Source organism: Pteronotus mesoamericanus, unplaced genomic scaffold (assembly GCF_021234165.1).
Source record: "Pteronotus mesoamericanus isolate MK-2021 breed Mesoamerican mustached bat unplaced genomic scaffold, CSHL_Meso_final contig_2, whole genome shotgun sequence".
NCBI lineage: Eukaryota > Metazoa > Chordata > Mammalia > Chiroptera > Mormoopidae > Pteronotus > Pteronotus mesoamericanus.
This window is the reverse complement of record NW_026555084.1, coordinates 32,894,038-32,914,522: the sequence shown is the minus strand read 5'-3', so window position 1 is coordinate 32,914,522 and position 20,485 is coordinate 32,894,038. Positions and strand designations below refer to the sequence as shown.

Sequence of the window (20,485 nt, the reverse complement as noted above, 5' to 3'; positions counted from 1 at the left end):
GCGCATCTCTGCCCCCCCACCCCACCCCACCCCCGGCGCCCGGGCCACCTCGGGGACTCGGAGTCGTGGCCCCCCCGGGGCTGAGCTGGCCGAGCGTGTGGCCGACCAGATGTGCTGCTTCTGGCTCTGTTTTGTCCCAAGCCCGCCCCCGCCCCCGCCTGCCCGGCCTCCTCGTGTTTAGAAGAGACAGATGCCGTCAGGGCCGGGGGCCAAGACGGGGCCCAACTCAGTCGGCCGTCAGCTCTGCCACTTGCTTGCTGTGCGCCTGGGCCCGCCCCCCGCCCCCTCTGTGCCTCCCTTTCCTCACCTGTGAAGTGGGTGCGACCACAACCACCGACCGTGCGTGCTCGGAGCCCGCGTGCGGGGCAGGTGAAACGCTCCCACCCACGGCGCCCTCTGACCGCTTGCGCAGGAGGCGAACCAGGGCCAGGCCTGTCAGAGCCTGGAGGCTGGCCCTCTGCGCTGCACGCCTGGGCCCCCACACGCCCCAAGATTTCCTGTCCTTCTGTCTGTCTGACCCCGTCTCCTTGACTGTTGTCCCTCCTTCACTTCCAGGGTTTGGATGGAGCAAAGGGAGAGAAGGGCGAGGCAGGGGAGAGAGGCCCCAGCGGCCTGCCTGTGAGTGTCGGGAGGCCTGTTTGTCCTTAGAGGGGCCAGTTCCCGTAACCGTCATGCCTCTTAACTCGTCCCCTTTCCCTCCAGGGGCCAGCCGGCCCTCTGGGCCTCATTGGGCTGCCAGGAACCAAAGGAGAGAAGGTAACCGCCCTTCTTTGATGCCCCCCCAACTGTGGCTGAACGTCCGCAGTGTCGCTCAGCCCTGAGGGGCCGGCCCCTGCACTTCACTGGCCCCCGGGGCCAGAGCTCGGGCTTGGGGACAGCTTACAGGACTGAAAGTCCCAGCAGCTGCGCTCCCAGCGCCCCTCCCCAGCCCCTGCACACGGTCTCTTTGTGTCTCCTCAGGGCAGGCCCGGGGAGCCCGGGGAGCCAGGACTAGATGTAAGTACCTCACCCTTCACTGTGACCGGGTCCCCGGTCTGGTTGGCTTGGGTGTAACCCCCTCTCCCAGGGCGGGGACTACAACTGCCTGGCTTCCGCTGTGTTCCCAGTACCAAGTCCAATGCACAGTCCAGAGCAGGTGCTTTATGGATGGATGGATGGATGGGCGGGTGGGTGGGTAGATGATGGGTGGGTGGATGGATGACGGATGATGGATGGGTGATGCATGGGCAAATGAGACATGAACAAATGATGGAAGGGTGGTGCATTCAAGTAGGGAGGGGGGAGAACAGTGAGGAGCCTATTGCAATATTCTGGTGAAAGATGATGAGGCTTTGGCTAAGACAGTATTGCGGGAGGGAGAGGAGGGGAAGTATTAGCCCAAAGTTGATTGGACCAAGTATCTGTTGCTTTCAAGAGACAGAAAACATAATTTAAACTGGTTTAAACTGACTCATAACTGAAAAATCCGGGGATCCAGGGCTCGAGGAGTGTCAGCGCAAGCCACCCCCTCACCCTCTCTTGGACTGGATTCCTCCATGTGGACCCCATTCCAAGGGCCTCGTGGTGATGAGCCAAGAGCTCCAGACCTGCACCTCTCTGGGCCCAAATCCTGGAGGAAGAGTGTTTGCCTCACTCGCCACCCTTTTAGAAAAAGTCTCATCAGCTCTCATTGGCCGCAGCTGGGTCAACGCTGCCCCAGTCCTGGCCAGAGGGGCGCACGGTGCTGGGCTCCATCCTGGAGCTGGGCGCGGGGCCACTGCAGGAAGGAGGGGTCGCCGGGAAAACCTGGTGGCTTCGGAAGGAAATGGTAACCAGACAGAGGGCTTTAAGGAGGAAAAAATGTCACTTTGAAGAGCCACTGCAGGCAAGGAGAAGGAAGAGCTCAACCCCGAGTATCTGGCTGGGAGGGCCACGTTCCATCGAGAGAAGGGTCAGGAGAAGACGACACCCGGGCCCCGCGAGGTACCCCGAGCACAGCCACAGGCTCCATGGCCAGCTGCCAGCTGCCTTCTGGGAGGCCGGGGCTCAGAGTGTCATCTCAAAGCCACATGCACCTGCTCTACCTGGCAGACTGCTGCACCCACTCTTCCAGGCCCCGCTGAAATGGGGAGCCTTCCCAAGCCTCACACCTGGACAGGGCAGCGCCTTCCGCAGGACCCCAGGGCATTGCGCTCACCCCTGCGTCACTGAGCATGATCGTCCCCTCCTGCGCCCCATTGCCTGCCATGTTAGACTGTAAGGGAAGTGTCACGTTTGTACCCAAGGGGCTTTAATTTACGGAGGCGACTGAGTGATGACACGGAGAGGTCAATGCCTTTCCAAGGATTTATTCCTAACGTTTCCCAAGAGAAGGGCATGAAGGGCCACATGGGGAAGCGCCTGGTTTGGTTGGAGGCAGAAAGGAGCAGGGAAAGCCTAGGCCAGAGCTTCACTGGGTTTCCCGTGGGAAAGGCAGGGCAGGGCAAGGGAGACCGGTTAGGACCGGCTAATTTGAATAATTCCAGCAGGCTGCAGCCATAGGGTGGCCTCTAGTTGCCTGCTGCCTGGCCCTGGGATGCTTTCAGATGGGGAAATACTGTTCCAGGGTGTGAGTGGAAGACAAGGGGGCGCCAGGGGGGCTGGCTGGCTGGCGTCTGAAAGGCGTGCTCCCAGACTAGCCCTTCACCATCTCTAAGAACTGGCTGGTTCTGGGAGGGACAGCCTCTCCCCAGCCAACAAGATTTTTAAGATGTCAAACCATCACGCCCTGGCCAGCGTGGCTCGGTTGGTTGGAGCATCATCCCATAAACTGAAAGGCTGCAGATTCGATTCCTGGTCAGGGCACGTATGAGAGGCAACCGACCGATCTTTCTCTCTCTCATCAATGTTTCTTCCCCCCCCCTCCTTTCTCCCTCCCTTACCCTCTCTCTAAAATCAATTACCATGTCCTCAGGTAAGGATAAAAAAACCATAAGATAAAGAGAATGAACCACATAATAAACACCAGAGGGAACACATCAAATCTATTTCTCTGTGACCAGCCTCCAGACTACAGCCCAGTTCCTGGTGGATGCTTAGGGATGTTGGTTGGATGGATGGACAGATGGATAAATGGATGGATAGATGGGTGGGTGTACAAGACTTTGAGCCAAGGCCAGAGAAGATAGGTCATCACTTCTTGGTCTGCCAAAAATGATGACAAACTGTGTGGATTTCCAGAGCCTGTCCCCAGCCAAGTCTGGGCCAGCGGCCGCGGCACCGGCTGCTGCACCGGCTGACAAGAGGGACAGCCTTGGCCAGCCATTTCGCCCGGGGCTCCCATCCTCGGGCTCCAACAGGGTCCTCCTGAAGGCACGCCTTTCCCCGAATCCGACTGTGCCCGTGCATGTGTCCCCTAGGAGCTTGAGCCAGGCCAGCTGGTACCACAAATACGGAGGGAGGGGCAGAGATGGACAGGTAAGAGGGGCAAATCTCAAACCTCATTTTCAGGTTTAACGTTTAATCCTTTTGTCAGGGTTTCCCCGGACCCCGAGGAGAGAAAGGCGACCGGAGCGAGCGTGGCGAGAAGGTGGGGTAGGCGGAGAGAAAGTGGGGGCAGCTAGAGAGGAGGGACGAGGCAGCAAAGACATGGGAGGCAAGAAGCAGGCGGGGGGAGGGCGGGGGGGCTGGGAGGGGCAGCAGGGCGGGCTGGCTGCCAGCCTCGGGCCGCCTGTCAGAGGTGCTGGAGGCGTCCCGGGTGCGGCAGCCGCAGCGACGCCCTGTCCCCTTCTTGTGCAGGGGGAGCGAGGCGTCCCCGGCCGGAAAGGCGTGAAGGGCCAGAAGGGCGAGCCGGGACCGCCAGGCCTGGACCAGCCTTGCCCTGTGGTATGTGTGGGAGCAGGAGGGAGCCCTCCCCAAGGTCCTTGCCACCTCCTGCCAGCCCTCCCCTCCTCTGTCATCAGAGCTCAGATGCAAATCCCAGAGCCACGCTGGCCCTGCCTGCGCTGCCAGGGCCACCATCCCTGTCACTCCCATCACAGAGGTCCTCTTGCTCTGGCCTCACCCTGCCAGGGTGCAGCGTGGGAGGCCCGGCCGGGAGCAGAGTCTGTGTGCTGGGGTCACTGCCATCTTTGCTGCGCTTCCTCGTCCATGGGGGGCCGCCCTTCCCCCTCTGGGTGTCCCTTGTGGCCGGAAGGGGGCTTTCTTTGCCCGGGAGGGCGACGTCCCCCTGCCTCTCCCCTGCCTCTCCTCCACATGCCCCAGACCCCTCCCTTCCCTGCCCCCGCAGCCCCTGGTGGCCCGCCGGACCCAGTGCCTGAAGTGACCAAAATTCAGTTCCCTTTTCCTAGAAGGTAGAGGAGGTTACACGTCAGACTCTTTCAGGGGGCTGAGAAAGGACAGGGAACACAAAACAGCCGAGCTTCCAAACGAAACCTGACCAGGTTCACACTTGGCCACCGGGCCAGGGCCCTGGGGGGAGGGGCCTCCAGCCCAGCGTGTGACCACCTTCCAAGGGGAGGTCAGGGCCAGGGACCCCCAGAGGCCCCGTCCTCTGACCTCGAGTGAGTCACTCAGCCCTCTGGTCCTCGGTGTCCTCATCCGTGCAATGGGGGTGCTAACCCACCTCCAGATGGTTCTGAAGAGGCGATGAGAGAAAGACACGAAAATCTGAGTGGTGAGCTCACGCAAAAGTGCCAGGGACAGCAGGGGACACGGTGGCCCCACAGCCCCAGCCCCAGGCCAAGACTTCTCTCCAAGTCATGGAGCCTTTGTCTTTGAAACAGGAAAATCCTAAGTGCGGAGGCAAGCGAGGGGCGCCGGGCTCGCGGGGCCTGGCGCGGGGCGGCGGGCCCTGCCCTGCGGTAGGCGGTCTGGCCTGCTGTGTGCTGTGCTGTGCTGTGCTGCGCGTGCGTGTGCCCGCCCTCCCTGCCCCGCCTGTCCCCCGCCCCTCGGCCCAGCCTCGCCCCGCTGAATGCACGGCAGTGTGCGGATGCCTCTGCGTGTCCGAGGCCCTTGGGACAGGCGGTGTTTGTGCCCCAGGGTCCCCCAGGACTATAGGATCAGCCTTTGTCCCTCCCCAGCCCCCGATCCTCCCCGCCGCCTGAGCTCCCCACCCCCTGCCTGTGTCTGATGGCTGCCTCCCGACAACCCCTGCCCGGGCTGCACCTGCCCGCTGCCTCCTGGCCGGCTGCCTCCTGACCGGCTGCGGCTCAGGTCCAGGCACATGGGGGGAGGGGAGGGCGCCGCTTCCTAAACTGTCCACATACGCTTCAGTTCCTGAAAACTCTCAAGCCCCAGGGTGAGGGTCTAGAGCCACTGTTACCGCCCCAGGCAGGAAGCACGCAGCCCCTCAGCAGAGCCAGGCCGGGTCCTCCCTAACCAGCAGGTGCCCAGCACAAGCCCAGCGCTCCAGCATCCTCCTGGCTCTGCCCGCCGCACAGGTGCCCCAACAGAGCCCCGTGGGGGCACAGCAGGACGAGAGCAGGAGGAGCGGTCTGCCCCGTGACTGGGTGGTCAGGACAGGCACTCGGGTCCTGTGTCCGTGGGGTCCAGCGCCCTCGCGTGGCAGCCCCCCGGGCTGCACAGGCCGCGCCGGGGCAGCCATGGGCCAGGGCAAAGGGCTGAGCAGCCCCTGCCGGCCACTGAGGCCCCCCTCCTCCTTTCCAGGGCACCGACGGGCTGCCCATGCCTGGCTGCTGGCATAAGGTATCTTGCGGGGAAGCCTCCAGGACGGCCGGGGGGCGTGGGGGGACCAGAGGGGCCCATGGTGGGATCTGCGGCTCCTACCCGGCGACTGAGGAGCCAGGCCTCCCTGCCACAAGCCAGCTTTACCTCTCCCATCTGTGGCCTGCAGCGCGGGCCATAGAGTCCTGGCTGGTTATCCTCAGCCCGGCCTGTTGCTTGCATGGGGCTCACTCAGCACATGGCCCAGCCCGTGCAAAGCCACCAGCGCCCCCTGGGACTTTGTCCAGACTGCCCCCCCCCCCGCCCGAGACAGGGTGGGAGCCAGGAGCCTGGGACTAGGGGATGGGGGCGTGCTGGCCTCTGAGGACACGGGCAGAAGGGGAGCCCTAGGGGCCTCGCGGCCCCCCCTCACCTTCGGTCTCTCCCCCTTTTTCCAGTGATCCTCAGTACCCAGCTCACAACCTGTACAGATTCATGTGGACATTTTTAATTTTTGTAAAAACGAAACAGTAATATATTGATCTTCTTTCACGGGATGCACTGCCTGTGGCCTTTTAACCTTTGAGCATGCGCCTAGCCCAGCCCCAGAACAGCCAACACGTGACGCTGGCAGGGATGCGGACAGGTCCATTGGGGACTGTGTACTTAAGCAGCACCTGCAGGCCTTCGGAAGGAGACAAAGGTGAAGGTGCCTGGCTCAGGCGAGGCTGCAGAGATGCCGGTGGGGCCTTCTGTCACCTGATATCAGCAGACCCTGGCTGCCCGGCCACCCTACAAGCTCCTGCCCGCTGGGGATCTGGAGCCCCAGGAGACCACCTGGAGCGTGGACGGGCACCGCCGCTGCTCCTGGCCTCCCCAGCCAGAGCCTGCTGCCCACCCTCCTGGACCCCGGGCTCCCCAGCCAGGGCAAGGCTCCCACCCCAGCAGGTCTTGTTCTCTCCAAGGTCATTAGGCCTCAGGAAGCCAGCCTGTAGGAGAACGCGTGTCTTCTGGCCGGGAGGACTGGCCAAGCATCGTGGTCATCACCACAGGGACCTAGCTGCAGGGGGCCGCATGGTCCCCGAGCGTGAAGGATGGCGAGGCCCAGGATGGACTGGCTGCTACTTCCTGTCTGTCTCCCCCCACCCGGAGCAGGGGCGTGATGGGACACTGCCGGCCTGAGGAGACGGGCCCCCAGCTCAGAGCTTGGGTGTTGCTGGCCCCAAGCTCCCTCCCAGGAGAACCCAGGTCCTCCGGGCGCGCTGTCAGATGAAGAGAACCGCAGTGTGGGTCCCCGGTGGCCCCGGCGGGCTACGGAGAGGCTTCCCCATCTCTGACAAAGGTCCCCGGCCACCGGCTCCGGCCCAGCTCCCTGCCCCCTCTCCCTGCGTAGGCGGATACTGCCGCGTGTAATAAACCATGCGTTCCGGTCTGGGCGTGCCTGTCCTTGCAGACTGCCCCTGGGGCGCCTCTGGCTCAGGGTTCAGCCTGGCCGCTGCCAAGTGTGGGGGACAGGGGAGACTATCCCTGGGTCCCAGCCACCCCAGATGCCAGAGGAAGCAGTTCAGGGTCAGGGCAAAGGTGGGGCTTGGAGTTTGGAAGATGCAGACCAGCTGAGCCCTCTGGCCAGTCGATCACTGAGCCAGTGACCAGCGACTGCTACACAGAAAATCACCTCAAAACTTGGTGCCTTAAAACAACAATCCTTCGTGCTCCTCTCTGACAGGTCCGGGGTCAATGGGCCCAGCTGGATGGCTGGGGCTCAGCTCTCCCACCCCCGGGGGCGGGTCGATGCTGGCTGTCAGCGGAGGGGGGTCGGATGGCCGGCACACCGACCCCCGGCCTCTCCGTGCGCTCTGGGCTCCTCGCAGCGCGGCTGCTGGATTCTAGGGGTGACTGTGCCACAGCGCCCTATGGCCAAGCCCGAGGAGTCGTATGGCGGCACTTCCTGGCACAATCAGTGGTTCACCTCTGATTCAAGGGAAAAGCGTCAACATCCCATTGGAAGGACCAAACGTGGGGCAGGTCTCGCTGCAGCCCTCTTAGAAAGCTCAGCCTGCCCCTCACCTGCGCAAAGGGACAGTGGTGCCTCCCCCGAGGGCGGTGAGTGGGGACAGCCGCGTGGAGCACAAGGAGAACCCAGGGCGGCACAGGCCCCCGCGGCTCCCGTGGTTCCCAGTTCTCTCGCTCCTCCCCATGCCAAGACCAGGCGAGGGCCAGAGCCCCACAAAGCGCTTCTGTACCCGCCATTCCAGCCGGTCCTTTTAACAACCCTGAGAGAGGGACCCAGCGAATATGCCCATTTCACAGATGACAAGAGCACGCACATCCAGGGCAGTGTAGACAAGAAGGAGGCTGCAGTGATGGTATCTCAGGCCCTCTCTTCCGGGGACTGATGCCCAAGGAGAATCACGGTTTGGGCAGCTCCCTGCCAGCCCCCACTATGTGGTCTCCTCACTAAGCAGAAGAGGCCCAGCCATGCCCTGGCTGAGGAGGAGGAATGTGTCAAGTCCTCGCCTCTGTGTCCCCAGGTTGCTGGCGATGAGTGGCGGGCCCGCTGTGCACGGGCCAGCCTGGGTCACCGGGGAAGCCAACAGAGTGAAAAGGAAGGGGAACACGGGCTGTGACGGCTGATGGAGACCACAGGCCGTTCAGGCGCCCCTTGGTGTTCCGGCCTCGCAAACCGACTGCACTGCACAGCTTGTAATTTGCTCCCCAACCAGTCTGTGGAGGAGGGAGCCCATGTGGTTCGAGGCACCACTGCCATTTGACATGTGAGGAAACGGAGGCTCTGAGGGGGCAGTCATCTGCCTGGGGATAAAGCACCACAACTGTCTCCTGAAACTACTTGTGGGGTGCAGTCTGAGGGGCAGCATCGTGACGCTGGGTGACTGACAGGCAGATCCTCCAGGTGGTAGAAGCCGTGTGTTCCCCTTTCCCCAGACACCAGACAGAGGTCCTTTTGCTGCTCCTTTGGGCAGGAACAAGGCTATTTGTGGCCCACTGCTGCCCCCTTGCGACCTCACACTGTGTATCCTCGGGTCTGCAAATTTTCATGGCAAACTTCAAATGTTAGAGCCTACAGATTGCTCCAGTAGCTTGAGGTGGGTATGCGAGACTAGTACGGGAGAGTGAAGGACTTGCCCAAGGTCCCAGCCAAAACACGAGACACGGGGGAGTGCCCTGCCTCACAGCTGAGCCTCCAGGACCAAGGGTTTCACACCTCCCCGCCAAAAGCTGCCCGCTGTCCCCTCCCAGAAGAAAGGGAAGCACATTTACTGAGCGCTGCTGGTGCCGTGGCCGCGAAGCTAACCACAAAAACTCCTACCCCAAGAGGAGTGGGCTGACCCAGGTCTCCCTCCTCCTGACCCCGAGGATACTACATGGGGTGCTTCTGGTTGTCACAAGGCCTGGGGACACTCCTGGCACTGAGCGGGCAGGCCCAGGGATCTCAGACACCTGAGATGCATGGACAGCCCTGCACCGCGACGGACCATCTCAGCGCGAACGCCTGTGCCGCAGCGAGAAACACCAGGCCCTGGGCTCGGTCGGCCACTTCCGCCCACTCCCTGCCCTCTCAGGCCGGGCATGAGATAACGCAGGGGCCCCCGACCTCCTGTCAGGAACCGGGCCACACCGCAGGAGGCGAGCTTACACGTAATGCACTTGAATCACCTGGAAACTCTCCCCGTCTTCCCCCACACCCAGTCTGTGGGAAAACTGTCTTCCTCATGAAACTAGTCCCTGGTGCCAAAAAGGCTAGGGACCGCTGAGATGATGGATAGAGAGGTGCTTAGCCTGGGACCACCGGCAGGGATGAGTGGGCTTCTTGGCCAGCAAGGCAAGGCTTCCGGGTGTTGGCCTCCCCCCCGTTGGAGATGCTCTTGGCCCAGGAAATGCTCCAGTAGGAGGCCTGGCTTGACCTCCACCTGCACTGCCGCCTGCCCTTGGACATCCCAAGTGGGCGAGGTGGGGGCTGGGACGGCTGCAGCCTTCTCGCCCTCCGCCCTCAGGCTGGAGAACACCGAGCCACGCAACCTCTGCCAGCCACCTGGGGCCACAACACAGGGCCCCGAAGGGTCAAGCCCTCCTGCCCTGTATGTGGGAAGCATTTCTGGTTAATTGGGGAGAAATTTTTTTTTCAAGTATCACACATAAGGTTCACCCAGTTTTACTGTTAAAAGTAAGACACTTCTCGCTTTGCGCAGTGGCAGTATCATAGCCAATGATGTTTACCTGAGGCACAATTATTGCTAATTGGAAAAAAGAAAAAGGAAAAGAAACACCATCCAGTTTAGTAGATGAAAAAGTTCTGGAGGTCGATGGCGGTGATGGCTGCACAAACTGAACATCCCGAATGCACCTCACCTACACAATTAAAAATTGTTAGAACACAAATTTTATGGTATGTTTACATTACCACAATAGAAGGTGGCAAAAGAGACTCCATATATTAATAAATGCCTTAATAAACATTTCACATTTTTATGGGGGAAGAGATGAAGAAAGCAGCGATCAGCAACGAGGGAGCCAAGCAGAGGACTGTGACCCCTTGTTCTGGGGTCCATCAGGGCATCCGGAGGCGATGTCAGCTCCCCCCCACCCCACCCCGCGCTCCGGGCCCCGGGGGCCGTCGGGCCGACCTGAGCTGGAAGCCGGCCTGTGCTCACACTGGCTGTGTGTCCGAGAGCAAAGCCCTGTCCCGTTCTGGGCCTCGGTTTCCGGGCCGTGCCCTCACTATATGGCTCACTATCCGGCCCAACCCTCCTGCCTAAACACTCTATGACCGACCCCCTCAGTGGGGACACAGCTCCCATTCACCCTGCCTGGGGTCCCAGGGAACGCTCACGGCGCGTCTCACTCTGTGCGATCGGGAAGGCGACTCAGACTGAGCCCGGGGACCCGGGCGAGGCCTGCTAGCCCGAAGCCCGCTCGGGTGCGGGAGCTGCGGCGGACTCCCTCGCGGACCCTTCCAGGAGAGGGAAACCGCCCGGGCCCGAAGAGCGGCCCCGAGGAACGACGCTGGCCAAGGGCTAGGGCAGCACTCAGCAGGGAGGCACAACCCCGCTCCCGCGCGGCGCTTTCCACGGAACGACTCGGCTGGGGCAAGCTCACCGGGCTCGCTCGCCTAGCGAATTAACTAACAAACGCGAAACGGGCCGCGGGAGGGGGTGGGGTGGGGTGGGGCGGGGCGGGGCGGGGCGGGGCGGAGCCGCGGCGGTGGGGCGGGGCCGGGCCCCGGCGCCTTTCGCCTCCTCGGTCTCCGCGGACTGCCGCCGGGCGTCATGGCCGCGGACCCGCGCGGGAAGGCGGCGACGCTGGCTCAGCGGCGGCGGCTGCTCAGGTAGCAGACGGCGGCGCGGGAGGCGCGCACGCACGACGCGCGCACGCCCTGCGCGGAGCCCGCAGACCCCAGCCCCGGCGACCCCGCCCCGCCCTATTCTTCCCTGGTCTCCGAGACTCGGCCCCGCGCTGCGGGGCCGGGCGGCCGCTTCCCCCTAGCCGTGCCCTCTGCTGCCGTCCCCTCGGTCCGCCCTGCGGCTCCGGAGCCGGGCCCTCCCGCAGCCGCCGCCGACCTCTCGACAGCCTTTACCCCCAGAAGGCCCTTGCCTGGCACTGGGAGGACCCCCGGGGACGGCCCGCCTCAGGACCTGACCTGGCCTAAGAGGGACTCCTTCAGGGACCGAAGTTGAGACGAGGGTGGGGGTGGGGAGCCGTTTCGCTGGCAGCCTCGGAGAACCTCCGCCCCGGGCCTGCTTCAGGGGCCCTTGGCGGGGCGCGCGGCGCGGGGCGCGACACAGCCTCTGGCTGGATTTAGAGCTGCAGCCAGCGGGGCAGCCGCGTACCTCGGCTGGCAGGAACCCCAGAGGGCCGGAGCCGGCCACCTGCTGGGGTGCCCCCCTCACTCCCACCCCCGCGAAGAAACACTGCCTAGGGGAGGGGCCCCGAGCGTCTCGGAGGCCACCTTTTCCGGGGATTCAAGGGACTGATGTGGGCACAGGAACCACGTAGCCTTCGAATGACTTAATTTAAGTGTTACCCACTGCTTATTTCCTCCTTTTCCTCCTTTCCAGTCTCACCTACCGAGTAGGGGACTGGAGGCAGGAGGCAGCACGGTGCCCTGCCAGCTTTTGTCCTTCCCAGACACTGAAGGGGTCCGGGGGTGGGGGCGCTGTGACGAGTGGGCTTCTCCCTTCAGGTCTTCAGGCGTGGCTGGCCACTTTTTCTGCCTGTCCCCACAGCTCTTCCTGCAGACTCTTTTTTCCTGAGGATCCCATTAAGATTGTCCGGGGCAAAGGGCAGTACATGTATGATGAACAGGGGGCAGAATACATCGATTGCATCAACAATGTGGCTCACGGTCAGTACCATCCCGCAACTTGGCAGGGCGGAAGAGCAGGGCTGTGAACCTGGTCCAAGGAGGATCCTGAGGTGCAGAGACGCTGGGGCACTTGGCGTAGAGCCCAGCAGAGAAGGCCCAGTCTTCCCCGTGTAGCTGTAGACGTTGCAGAGCAGGAGCCGCGCGCGAAACCCGGCGGGAGTCAGAGACCCAGGTCCCAGGTCCCAGGTCCCAGAGCCCAGTTTCACTGGGGATTGACGGCAAGCTCAGAGCGGGACAGTCAGCCCACCCGCGACTAGCAATGGGCTCCCCTGGCCAAGTGCTGGGGAGCGTGGCAGGGCTTCAGCCCCAGTGATCATCTCAGGTCCTTTGCAAGGAAAGTGAAGTAGTTCAGTTATCCAGATCAGGCCGCAGGAGCGGACTGGGGGGAAGCTCCTGCAACTCAGCAGGCACCTTGGGGGTTAATAAAGTAGAGGCTCTAGTCCCAGAACACTGGGGTTCTCACCCGTGTCCTTCCGTTGTCAACTTTGTAATCATAGGCAAGTGCCTTAATTCTCTGTTCCCCAGTTCTCTGCTCTGCAAGATAGGCATGATAATACAAGGCGGACACCTCAGGGTGTTTTGGAGGATTGAGTTAATTCATGTAATTCGCTTTGAGTGCCTGGCACCTGGTGAGCTCCCTGCGGAAATTTGCTGTTAGCGCCATCTCTGGCCTTTGGCAGCCGTTACCTCCAGCCCCCACTGACAGGCGAGATCCAGCCCGTGGACTGACACCCCCACCCCTGCCAAAGACACGGGATTCTAAGTAGGTTTCTGCCAGAGAACTTTTCCTCTGCCAGAATCTCAGGGACTCCTTTCTAGGTCTCCCCTTTCCAGAGCGGGCATCTGTCTCCCGCCTCTGTCTTCAGACTCCCCTCCTTCCCGGTCCACCACTCCCTCCACAACTGTGTCTCCCCGAGCTGGGTGTGCAGATTGGGGATGGGGAGGACCCGTAGGACTGGCTGGGCAGGGTCAGCTCTGTGACAAAGGTGGCCTCCTTCCAGTTGGACACTGCCACCCTCTCGTGGTCCAAGCAGCACATGAACAAAACCAAGTGCTCAACACCAACAGCCGATACCTGCATGACAACATCGTGGATTTTGCACAAAGGCTGTCTGAGACCCTGCCGGAGACGCTCTGTGTGTTTTATTTCCTGAACTCTGGGTAAGTGCCCTGCCGCCAGCCCCCACACAAGACAAGCACAGTGCGCCGGCCAGGTGTGGGCTGGAGAAGAGGTGGCCCTCGCTGTGCGGGGGCCTGGGCTTCCCATCTGTAGAGCCGGGCTTACTCTGCCGACCTCTTAGTAAGAGGTGCCACTCGCTCCCTTCCAGGACCCTTGTTAGGCCCACGGGGGTGGTGCCTGCCTTTATTTCTGCCTTAGGAGGACACAGGCGTGGTGCTGGGGCTGCAACCCAAATCCCTGCTTACTCAGTAAGAAACAAAACAAGTGATTCTTCAAAGAAATAAAAAATTACGGGGCAGCGGGGGAGGTCATTGCCTGGAAGAAGAGCGCAGGACCTCTCGAGGCACAGGAGCAGGCTGGTCTGCGCCGGAGGGTCGGGGGACGTCCCTGCAGTGACGGGAGGCGGTGAGCTGACCGCAGACGGGTGCTCTGGGTAAGGCTGGGCACCACACAGGACAGCCTGTGCGGGGGGTCCCCGCGGCAGGAAGCCTTGGCGCCCAGCCCACTCGAGGAAGCAAGGGCAGCCAGTGAGGGATGCCAGGTGCGCGAGGACACCGGGGGCAGGACGCAGGGCCCGTCACCCAGGTCCGCGCCGGCCAAGAGTCTGTATCCTGAGAGCACTGGAAGTCACCGCAGGGTTTCTGTCAGGCAAGCGGTGTCATCAGGGCGTGGGGAGGACACCATTAGGCGCCATTTCAGTGGGCAGGTGACAGGCGATGGCAGCTCACACTGAGGGGTGGAGCGGAGACAGCAGGGGCGGGCGATGACAGGCACACAGAAGCAGCCCGGCGTCCTGGGAGAGGACACACCGTAGGCTGAATTTAGAGTCTAGTAACTATCATCATGGCCGTTGATGTACATCCATCATTCCCCCCGCCCAGTCATTTCTAGGAATTACAATTTACATCTTCACTTCACAGAGAAGGAAACAGCCACTCAGAAAAAGGAACCAGCTTGCGCAGGGCCATCCACAGAGGGGGCGGGGGCCAGAACCGGCGCCTCTCCGGGAAGAGCAGGGAGCTGCGTCCAGGAGAGGGAGCCTCCTTGGCAGCGGAGGGAGGGGCCTTTGCTGGTTTGCTCTGCCAGGTTTACTCTTTGGGTTCCGGCGACTTCCACGTTGTCAGATCCGAGGGCTCTTTGCTGCCCTGGGCTTACTGCCGCTGCGCCGGAGGGGCGCAGGTCCGCTCCCAGGACTCGGCGCACCGCTGGCCTCCCCTAGCGCCCGGCCGGGCCTCCTGCCGCCCTTGCCAATTCCCCCCCCAGATCCGCAGGGCACGTCCTCGCTGGGCCCTCTCCCTTCGTGATCTCATCTGTTCCTGTAGGATTGCATGTCACCACATGCTGGTGACTCCCAAATTTGTGTCTCAAGCCCAGATGCTTCCCATGTGTTCCAGCCTCATGGTTCTAACCACCCATGTGATGTCTGTATTGTTTTTTAAGAGTTAATTTATTTATTTTAAGAGAGAGGGGAAAGGAGGGAGAAGGGCAGGGAGAGAAACATTGACCGGTCGCCTCTCGCACACCCTCAACCAGGGACCTGGCCTGCAACCAGGCACGTGTCCTGACCGGGAATCAAAGTGGCCACCTTTCGGTTTGCAGCACGATGCCCAGCCCACCGAGCCAGGCTGGGGCGGCACACTTGCCTTCTTGAACGCCTCCATCTTCATGTATCAAAAAGACAACGAGGAGGTGATTGTCCTCTGCCAACACCTGGCGTGGGACCGTGGCCCCGGCTCCCCCTTGCTTTCCCAGGCACCCACCCCAGACCTTCCCAAGGGGACACCCCCTCAACTGCCACCCCCACCTGGTGCCACCCCATAAGTGGCAGCACCATCTGCATCTCTGCCCGAGGCAGCGCTACCTCAGGCGCCTCGCCTATCTCCCGGTGCCTCCGTCACCTCTGTCTCTGTGGCTGCCACATGCTCACCGAGTGCCCTTGGTCTCCTCACTTCCCCCTTTTTTTCCATTGAATCAGCGTGTCCTTGTTTATTTTATGACCACTGTGGATGGAGAAGGGGCAGCAGACTAAACCTGGCAAGCTGAAAGGAGCCACTCCCACTTTAGTTCCCTTCCAGTCCCTGAGACACGGCCAGAGGCTTCCTCCTCACATGGAAGCTGGGCTGTGCCTTTTCTCTGATTAAAACTCTTCGGTAGCTTTTCACGGCCCTAGGAAGAAAGGCCAGGCTCCGTCCAGGGGCCTGCGGAGACGGCCCCACATGCCTCCCGTCTCCTCTCGGCTCCTGAGGGCACCACACTCTTTCCCTTCACCAGGCCTTTGCGCAGCAGCTCGCTGTGCCTGGAAACTTCCCCTTGGGGAGCCAGTGCTGGTGCTGCCTTCTCATGGAGGCCTCCCCTGACCCCGTCTGAGCTCAGGCTGCCAGAACCAAATACCACAGAGCGCCTGGCAGGGAGGCTCCGGCAGCAGCGTTTACCCTCTCACAGTCTGGAAGCCAGGTCCAAGGCCAGGGTGTCCGCGGGTCCGGTTTCTTCGCAGCCTCCACTGGTTTGCGGAGGGCTGCCTAGCTGCCTGCCTGTGGCCTTCCCTCCGCGCACACGCACCCCTGGCCTCTCTGTCCAAATTCCTTCGTCTTTCCAAATTCCAAGGACATCACTGAGGCTGGGTGGGGGCCGCCCTCACGGCCTCCCTTTGACTTCATCGCCTCTTTGAAGGCCCTGCCTGCACACACAGACACAGTCCGAGGCGCGGGGAGTCAGAACTCCGGCTCGGGAATCACGCGGGACACAACTCAGCCTAGAACACCCCCTCGTCCAAGTGGGGCCCGTGCGGTTCTCTTGGGGCACTTACCAACGTGATCATTCTGTCGTTGGGGTTGGTCGGTCTGTTTGGCTTTCAGCACACATGCTAGAATGGAAGGTCCAGGAGGGCCGGGGCCTGTTTTACCCCTTTTGCCCCCAGCTCCTGGCACAAGGCGCTGGATGGATTTTTACTGAATGACTATGAGTGGCGCTGCAAGAGGTTTCTTGCTGCCGGCAGGGCACCCCGTCCCTCTGGGTTTCTCTGGAGGAAGCAGCGCTCGGGGAAGGAGAGCCTGGGGACAGCTGGCAGAGCAAGTGCCTCCTTTCCCATCACAGGTCGGAGGCCAATGACCTGGCCCTGAGGCTGGCCCGCCAGTACACGGGACACTGGGACGTGGTGGTATTGGACCAGTAAGTGCCATTCCCAGCGCTCGGGCCGCTGCTTGTTGGGGGTCAGCGAGGCTCTGACTTCAGGGGCCATGGGCGGGAGGGACGAGGGGCTGTGACACAGGCACCCCCCCCACACACACACCCCAGGGGGCCCTTGTCCCCATCTCTCTTCTAGGAGGGCAGCTTCTGGAGAGCTGCGGCAGCTCTGCGGGGTGCAGGGGGGCAGAGTTGGTCCCACATTCGAGGTATTGAAACCCCCGACAGTGGCTCCTGTGTATCAACTCTGTGCTGCACTGGGTCCAGGGGTGGAGCCTTAGCACGTTGAAGGGTCATCACAACCCTGGAGAGAAGCCGCCACTTTACAGAGGAGAGGACTGGCCCCAGGAAGCCCTGCTGGGTATCCCGGTACCCAGTGAGCAGGCGGCCTCACAGGAAGCCTCCCCGGCTCCACGGCCTGGGCTGGTCCCCAGTCCAGGGGCCCAGGGCTCCGCCAGAAAGGCGTGTCCCCTGGGGAGGGTACACAGTTGGGAGGCCGGGCTGGGACCGCCCACCGCCTGAGCCCACCCTCCCTTCTCCTCCCCAGCGCCTATCACGGTCACCTGAGCTCCCTGATTGACATCAGCCCCTACAAGTTCCGGGACCTGGATGGCCAGAAGGAGTGGGTCCACGTGGTATGCACGGCCCGAGGGGGCAACGGGTGGGCGCCGGTGCCCAGCCTGGCCGACACGGCGCTGTCACTCCCCGCAGGCCCCTCTCCCAGACACCTACCGGGGCCTCTACCGGGAGGACCACCCCAATGCAGCCGAGGCCTATGCCAACGAGGTGAAGCGTGTGGTCAGCAGCGCACAGGAGCGGGGCAGGCAGGTAACTGCGTCCGCACGGCCGTCCTCCCAGCGGTACACGTCACTTCTGCTGTTGCCTGGTGGGGCTGGAGGCCGCAGCGGGCCTTTGAGGGGTTTTAGGAGGTGGGGGGTAATAAGACCAGGGTGCCCTTGAATGGGGCCAGCCCAGGGGCGAGGAAGCAGTGAGGAGACCCAACCCAGCCAGTGCAGTGGAGATGCAGAGGGTGGAAACAGGCCCCGCGTGCTGTGCCCTGGAAGAGCGGCAGCCACGGGCCCGAGCGAGGGGAGGCGGCTCCTGATGAGCGCCAGGCGCTGAAGGAGCGACCGCGTACACGACCAAGACAGGCAGGCTGCACGGCCAGGAAGGGCGGCAGGACCAGGCTGGGACTCCTGGCCGATGTGTCTCACATGCTCTACGCCCGGACACACAAAACCGGAAGAGAGGCTGCTCTGGTGGCGGCTGGGGCCGGGGCCGGGGACCGGTTTGCCACCCCGCTGGCTCTCCCCTCACCCTGCGGTTGCCTCTGAAGCGGCTCCAGGGCAGAGCACGGTTTGGGGACAGTCGCTGTAAGCAGAAGGGGTTGTGGAGGGTCTTAAACACGATGAGCCCAGTGCCAGTGTGGGGTTGAGGCGTCGCTCGGGCGGCCAGTGGACGACTGGAAGCGCATCCAGCCTGAAGGCCCCTGCGGGGGGCCAGGGCCGAAACTGGCGGATCTGCGAGGGGAGGGGGCCCCGTGGGTGGGAGCAGGGGCTGGGTCAGGGATGGGGGCCTGTTTCCGTCCTAGGTCGGAGGAGGGGGAGGAAGAGGCTTGAGGGGAGAGTGAGTGGGCTTTGTCTGGAGCTCGCCAGGTGCAGGAGTCTGGAGGCATCCAGGTTCTGAGGGTGGGCTCGAGGCCTGAAAGGAAACTGAGTCACAGGCCCTCCGATGTGATGCGGAGTCCGAACTGGGGACGCAGAGACGACAGCCCCGCGCCCTGGTCGGAGCCGCCCTGCGCCGGCCCTTGGCAGAGCGGCTCGGCGTGGCCTCAGCACCTCCACGGCGGGGTGCCCCGCCGCTGTCGCCCGCAGATCGCTGCCTTCTTCGCCGAGTCCCTGCCCAGTGTGGGAGGGCAGATCGTTCCCCCTGCGGGCTACTTCCCGGAAGTGGCGAAGTGAGTCGGTGGGAGGGGCTGCCCCGGGAGCCCCGGGCTGCAACGGGCGTCCCACCTCTGTTCCACAGTCCAACCCCAGCCTCACCTGTTTGCCAGATTTTTCAAAGCCCCTGAAAAAACACTGGCCCCTAGAAGGCCAGCCACCTGCCTAAGGCCTCGCCCTGGCTGTCCGCAGAGCCAGGGGTCCGCCCCGCCACCCCACTCCTGCCCTGATCCCTCCCCCCACAGCCCATCAGCCGTCTGTCCTCTGCCGCAGGTACATCCGCGGGGCCGGAGGGGTCTTTGTCGCAGACGAGATTCAAGTGGGCTTTGGCCGAGTAGGCAAGCACTTCTGGGCCTTCCAGCTGCAGGGGGAAGACTTTGTCCCTGACATTGTCACCATGGGCAAGTCCATTGGCAACGGCCACCCTGTGGCCTGTGTGGCCACGACCCAAGCTGTGGCGAGGGCGTTTGAAGCCACCGGTGTCGAGTACTTCAACACGGTGAGTGGGGGCTCGGCGGGGAGGCCTGGGGGTCTGGGGGCCCCAGCCACCTGCTGCCCTTGGTGAGCAGAGGCCAGAGGCCTGGCCCTGTGCCACCACCAAGGCGTCCGAGGTGCTGTTGGGGCGGGTGGAGGCCCGGGGAGGTCACAGCAAATGAGAGGGGAAAAGCACAAACCCTCTTTAAATCTAGTATCAGTCCAAAAGCTGTGGCAAAATACCACGCCTATGACATATATAGAAGGAGAACAAGGGGCCCCCTTCCTTCACGCACTAGCTGCCTACTGTGTGCAAGGCCTTGCAGTAAGAGCTGAGTGAGGAACACGAGGGGCGCCTGTCAGGGTGGCCGGCGGCCTGGGGTCAGAGCCCGCGCGGCAGCGGAAGCCGGAGGCTGCACGGCTCCCTGGCCTCGCGGGGCAGGGCTGGGAGCTTTCCCTCGGGGAAGTGGGTGTGGTGGGGGAGGCGCCCGCACCGTGGCCACCCGGCGGCCTCCTGGTAGAGAGCCACGGCGCCTGAGCGGATCTCCGGGACACCGAGGAGCCCTGCAAGGGCCCTGTGAGGGAGAGGGGCGATCTGAAGTTCACCTTAGACGGGCCTCTGAGACCGCGCGCAGAGGCCGGAGGTAAGCGAGGGGTCCAGGCAAGAAAGGAGGAGCCCACATCGGCACGGGCCACGGGGAAGAGCTCACTGTGACCTCCCAGAAGAGTCCGTTTGAATTGGGGCCTGAAACGTGTCAAGGTGTGGCAAGATGGTCGAGATCTGGCAGAGGTCGTTAAGGGCGAAGGCTGGGCTCTCAACACACTGTCACTCCGCGCCCCGCTGGCTGACGCACAGGCAGAGCCTCTGCCCTGAACACGTGCGCTGCTGGGGGGCGGCGCGCGCGCGCGGCAGGCTCCCAGCCCGCTGATCACTTGGAAGTAGTGTGTCCCCAGTGCCAGGAGAGCACCGGCGACACAGGCGGGAGGGCAGAGGAAAGGAGCAGGGGAGGCTTCTCGTGCGCGTGGGAGGATGAGGAGGCGTCGGCCCTGCGAGGAGGAGGAAGGAGCGTTTCGTGTTAGGTGGGAGACAGCTGGCCGGAGCCCGAGCCTGGCTTTTGTTTCCCTCTTACTGAAGCCCACGCAGATGATGTAGTCAGTCCATGGTTCATGAAAGACGCACCATCTGTTCCTGCATAGCCCTCTTTTGGTTGATCCGCTCTATTACTGATATAAGCATCAGAGGCGCTGTCTTCCCAAACGAGAGTTAGGGCCTTGGCAGTAACCTGCATCTGACTCCACGTGGTTGCTCCCCACCCCCGCTCCCCTCGGCCCCAGTAGCCATCACCCTGAACCCCACGTTCATTAGTTACTCTCATTTTCTAACTTTGTAAGAAGTGTATCGTTCTGTGTCTGTAGCCTTTGGGGATTTGTTGGTGTTGTACCTAACATTGTGTTCCTAAGAGTTACCCACGTTGCTTGTCACTGAAGTTCATTTGCTTTGACCGCTTTGTAATAATATCCCATTGTATAAACTACCACGGTTTATAGTTCCACCCCTGTTGCTGTGCTTTGCAGTTGTTCCCATGGTTATTGCTGTTAAGAACAGCGCTGCTAGGAACCATTCTTAGAAGTCTTCATTGTACACAGGGAAGAGCTCTTTCAGGATAACCTAAGAGCGGAATCGCTGGGTCCTTGTTCACCCCC

At 62.4% G+C, this 20,485-nt stretch overlaps 2 protein-coding genes and 1 pseudogene across 2 annotated transcripts in view; all 3 read left to right on the top strand.

Annotated features, from left to right (window-relative positions):
- The window catches only part of COL23A1 (collagen type XXIII alpha 1 chain), a 296,335-nt gene extending 290,062 nt beyond the window's left edge, over positions 1-6,273 (top strand). Inside the window, exons 23-29 of the mRNA XM_054568558.1 lie at positions 556-618; positions 703-756; positions 961-996; positions 3,494-3,547; positions 3,757-3,843; positions 5,626-5,664; positions 6,081-6,273. Coding sequence (XP_054424533.1) covers positions 556-618; positions 703-756; positions 961-996; positions 3,494-3,547; positions 3,757-3,843; positions 5,626-5,664; positions 6,081-6,083 — 336 coding nt within the window. The 3' untranslated portion in view covers positions 6,084-6,273. The remainder of the gene's footprint in view (positions 1-555; positions 619-702; positions 757-960; positions 997-3,493; positions 3,548-3,756; positions 3,844-5,625; positions 5,665-6,080) is intronic.
- Positions 6,274-9,818: 3,545 nt separating this feature from the next.
- On the top strand, positions 9,819-9,951 carry LOC129066778 (uncharacterized; annotated as a pseudogene).
- Positions 9,952-10,862: 911 nt separating this feature from the next.
- PHYKPL (5-phosphohydroxy-L-lysine phospho-lyase) overlaps positions 10,863-20,485 on the top strand; it is a 31,022-nt gene continuing 21,399 nt past the window's right edge. Inside the window, exons 1-8 of the mRNA XM_054568560.1 lie at positions 10,863-10,966; positions 11,865-11,983; positions 13,006-13,165; positions 16,278-16,352; positions 16,915-17,002; positions 17,079-17,195; positions 18,242-18,324; positions 18,581-18,806. Coding sequence (XP_054424535.1) covers positions 10,908-10,966; positions 11,865-11,983; positions 13,006-13,165; positions 16,278-16,352; positions 16,915-17,002; positions 17,079-17,195; positions 18,242-18,324; positions 18,581-18,806 — 927 coding nt within the window. The 5' untranslated portion in view covers positions 10,863-10,907. The remainder of the gene's footprint in view (positions 10,967-11,864; positions 11,984-13,005; positions 13,166-16,277; positions 16,353-16,914; positions 17,003-17,078; positions 17,196-18,241; positions 18,325-18,580; positions 18,807-20,485) is intronic.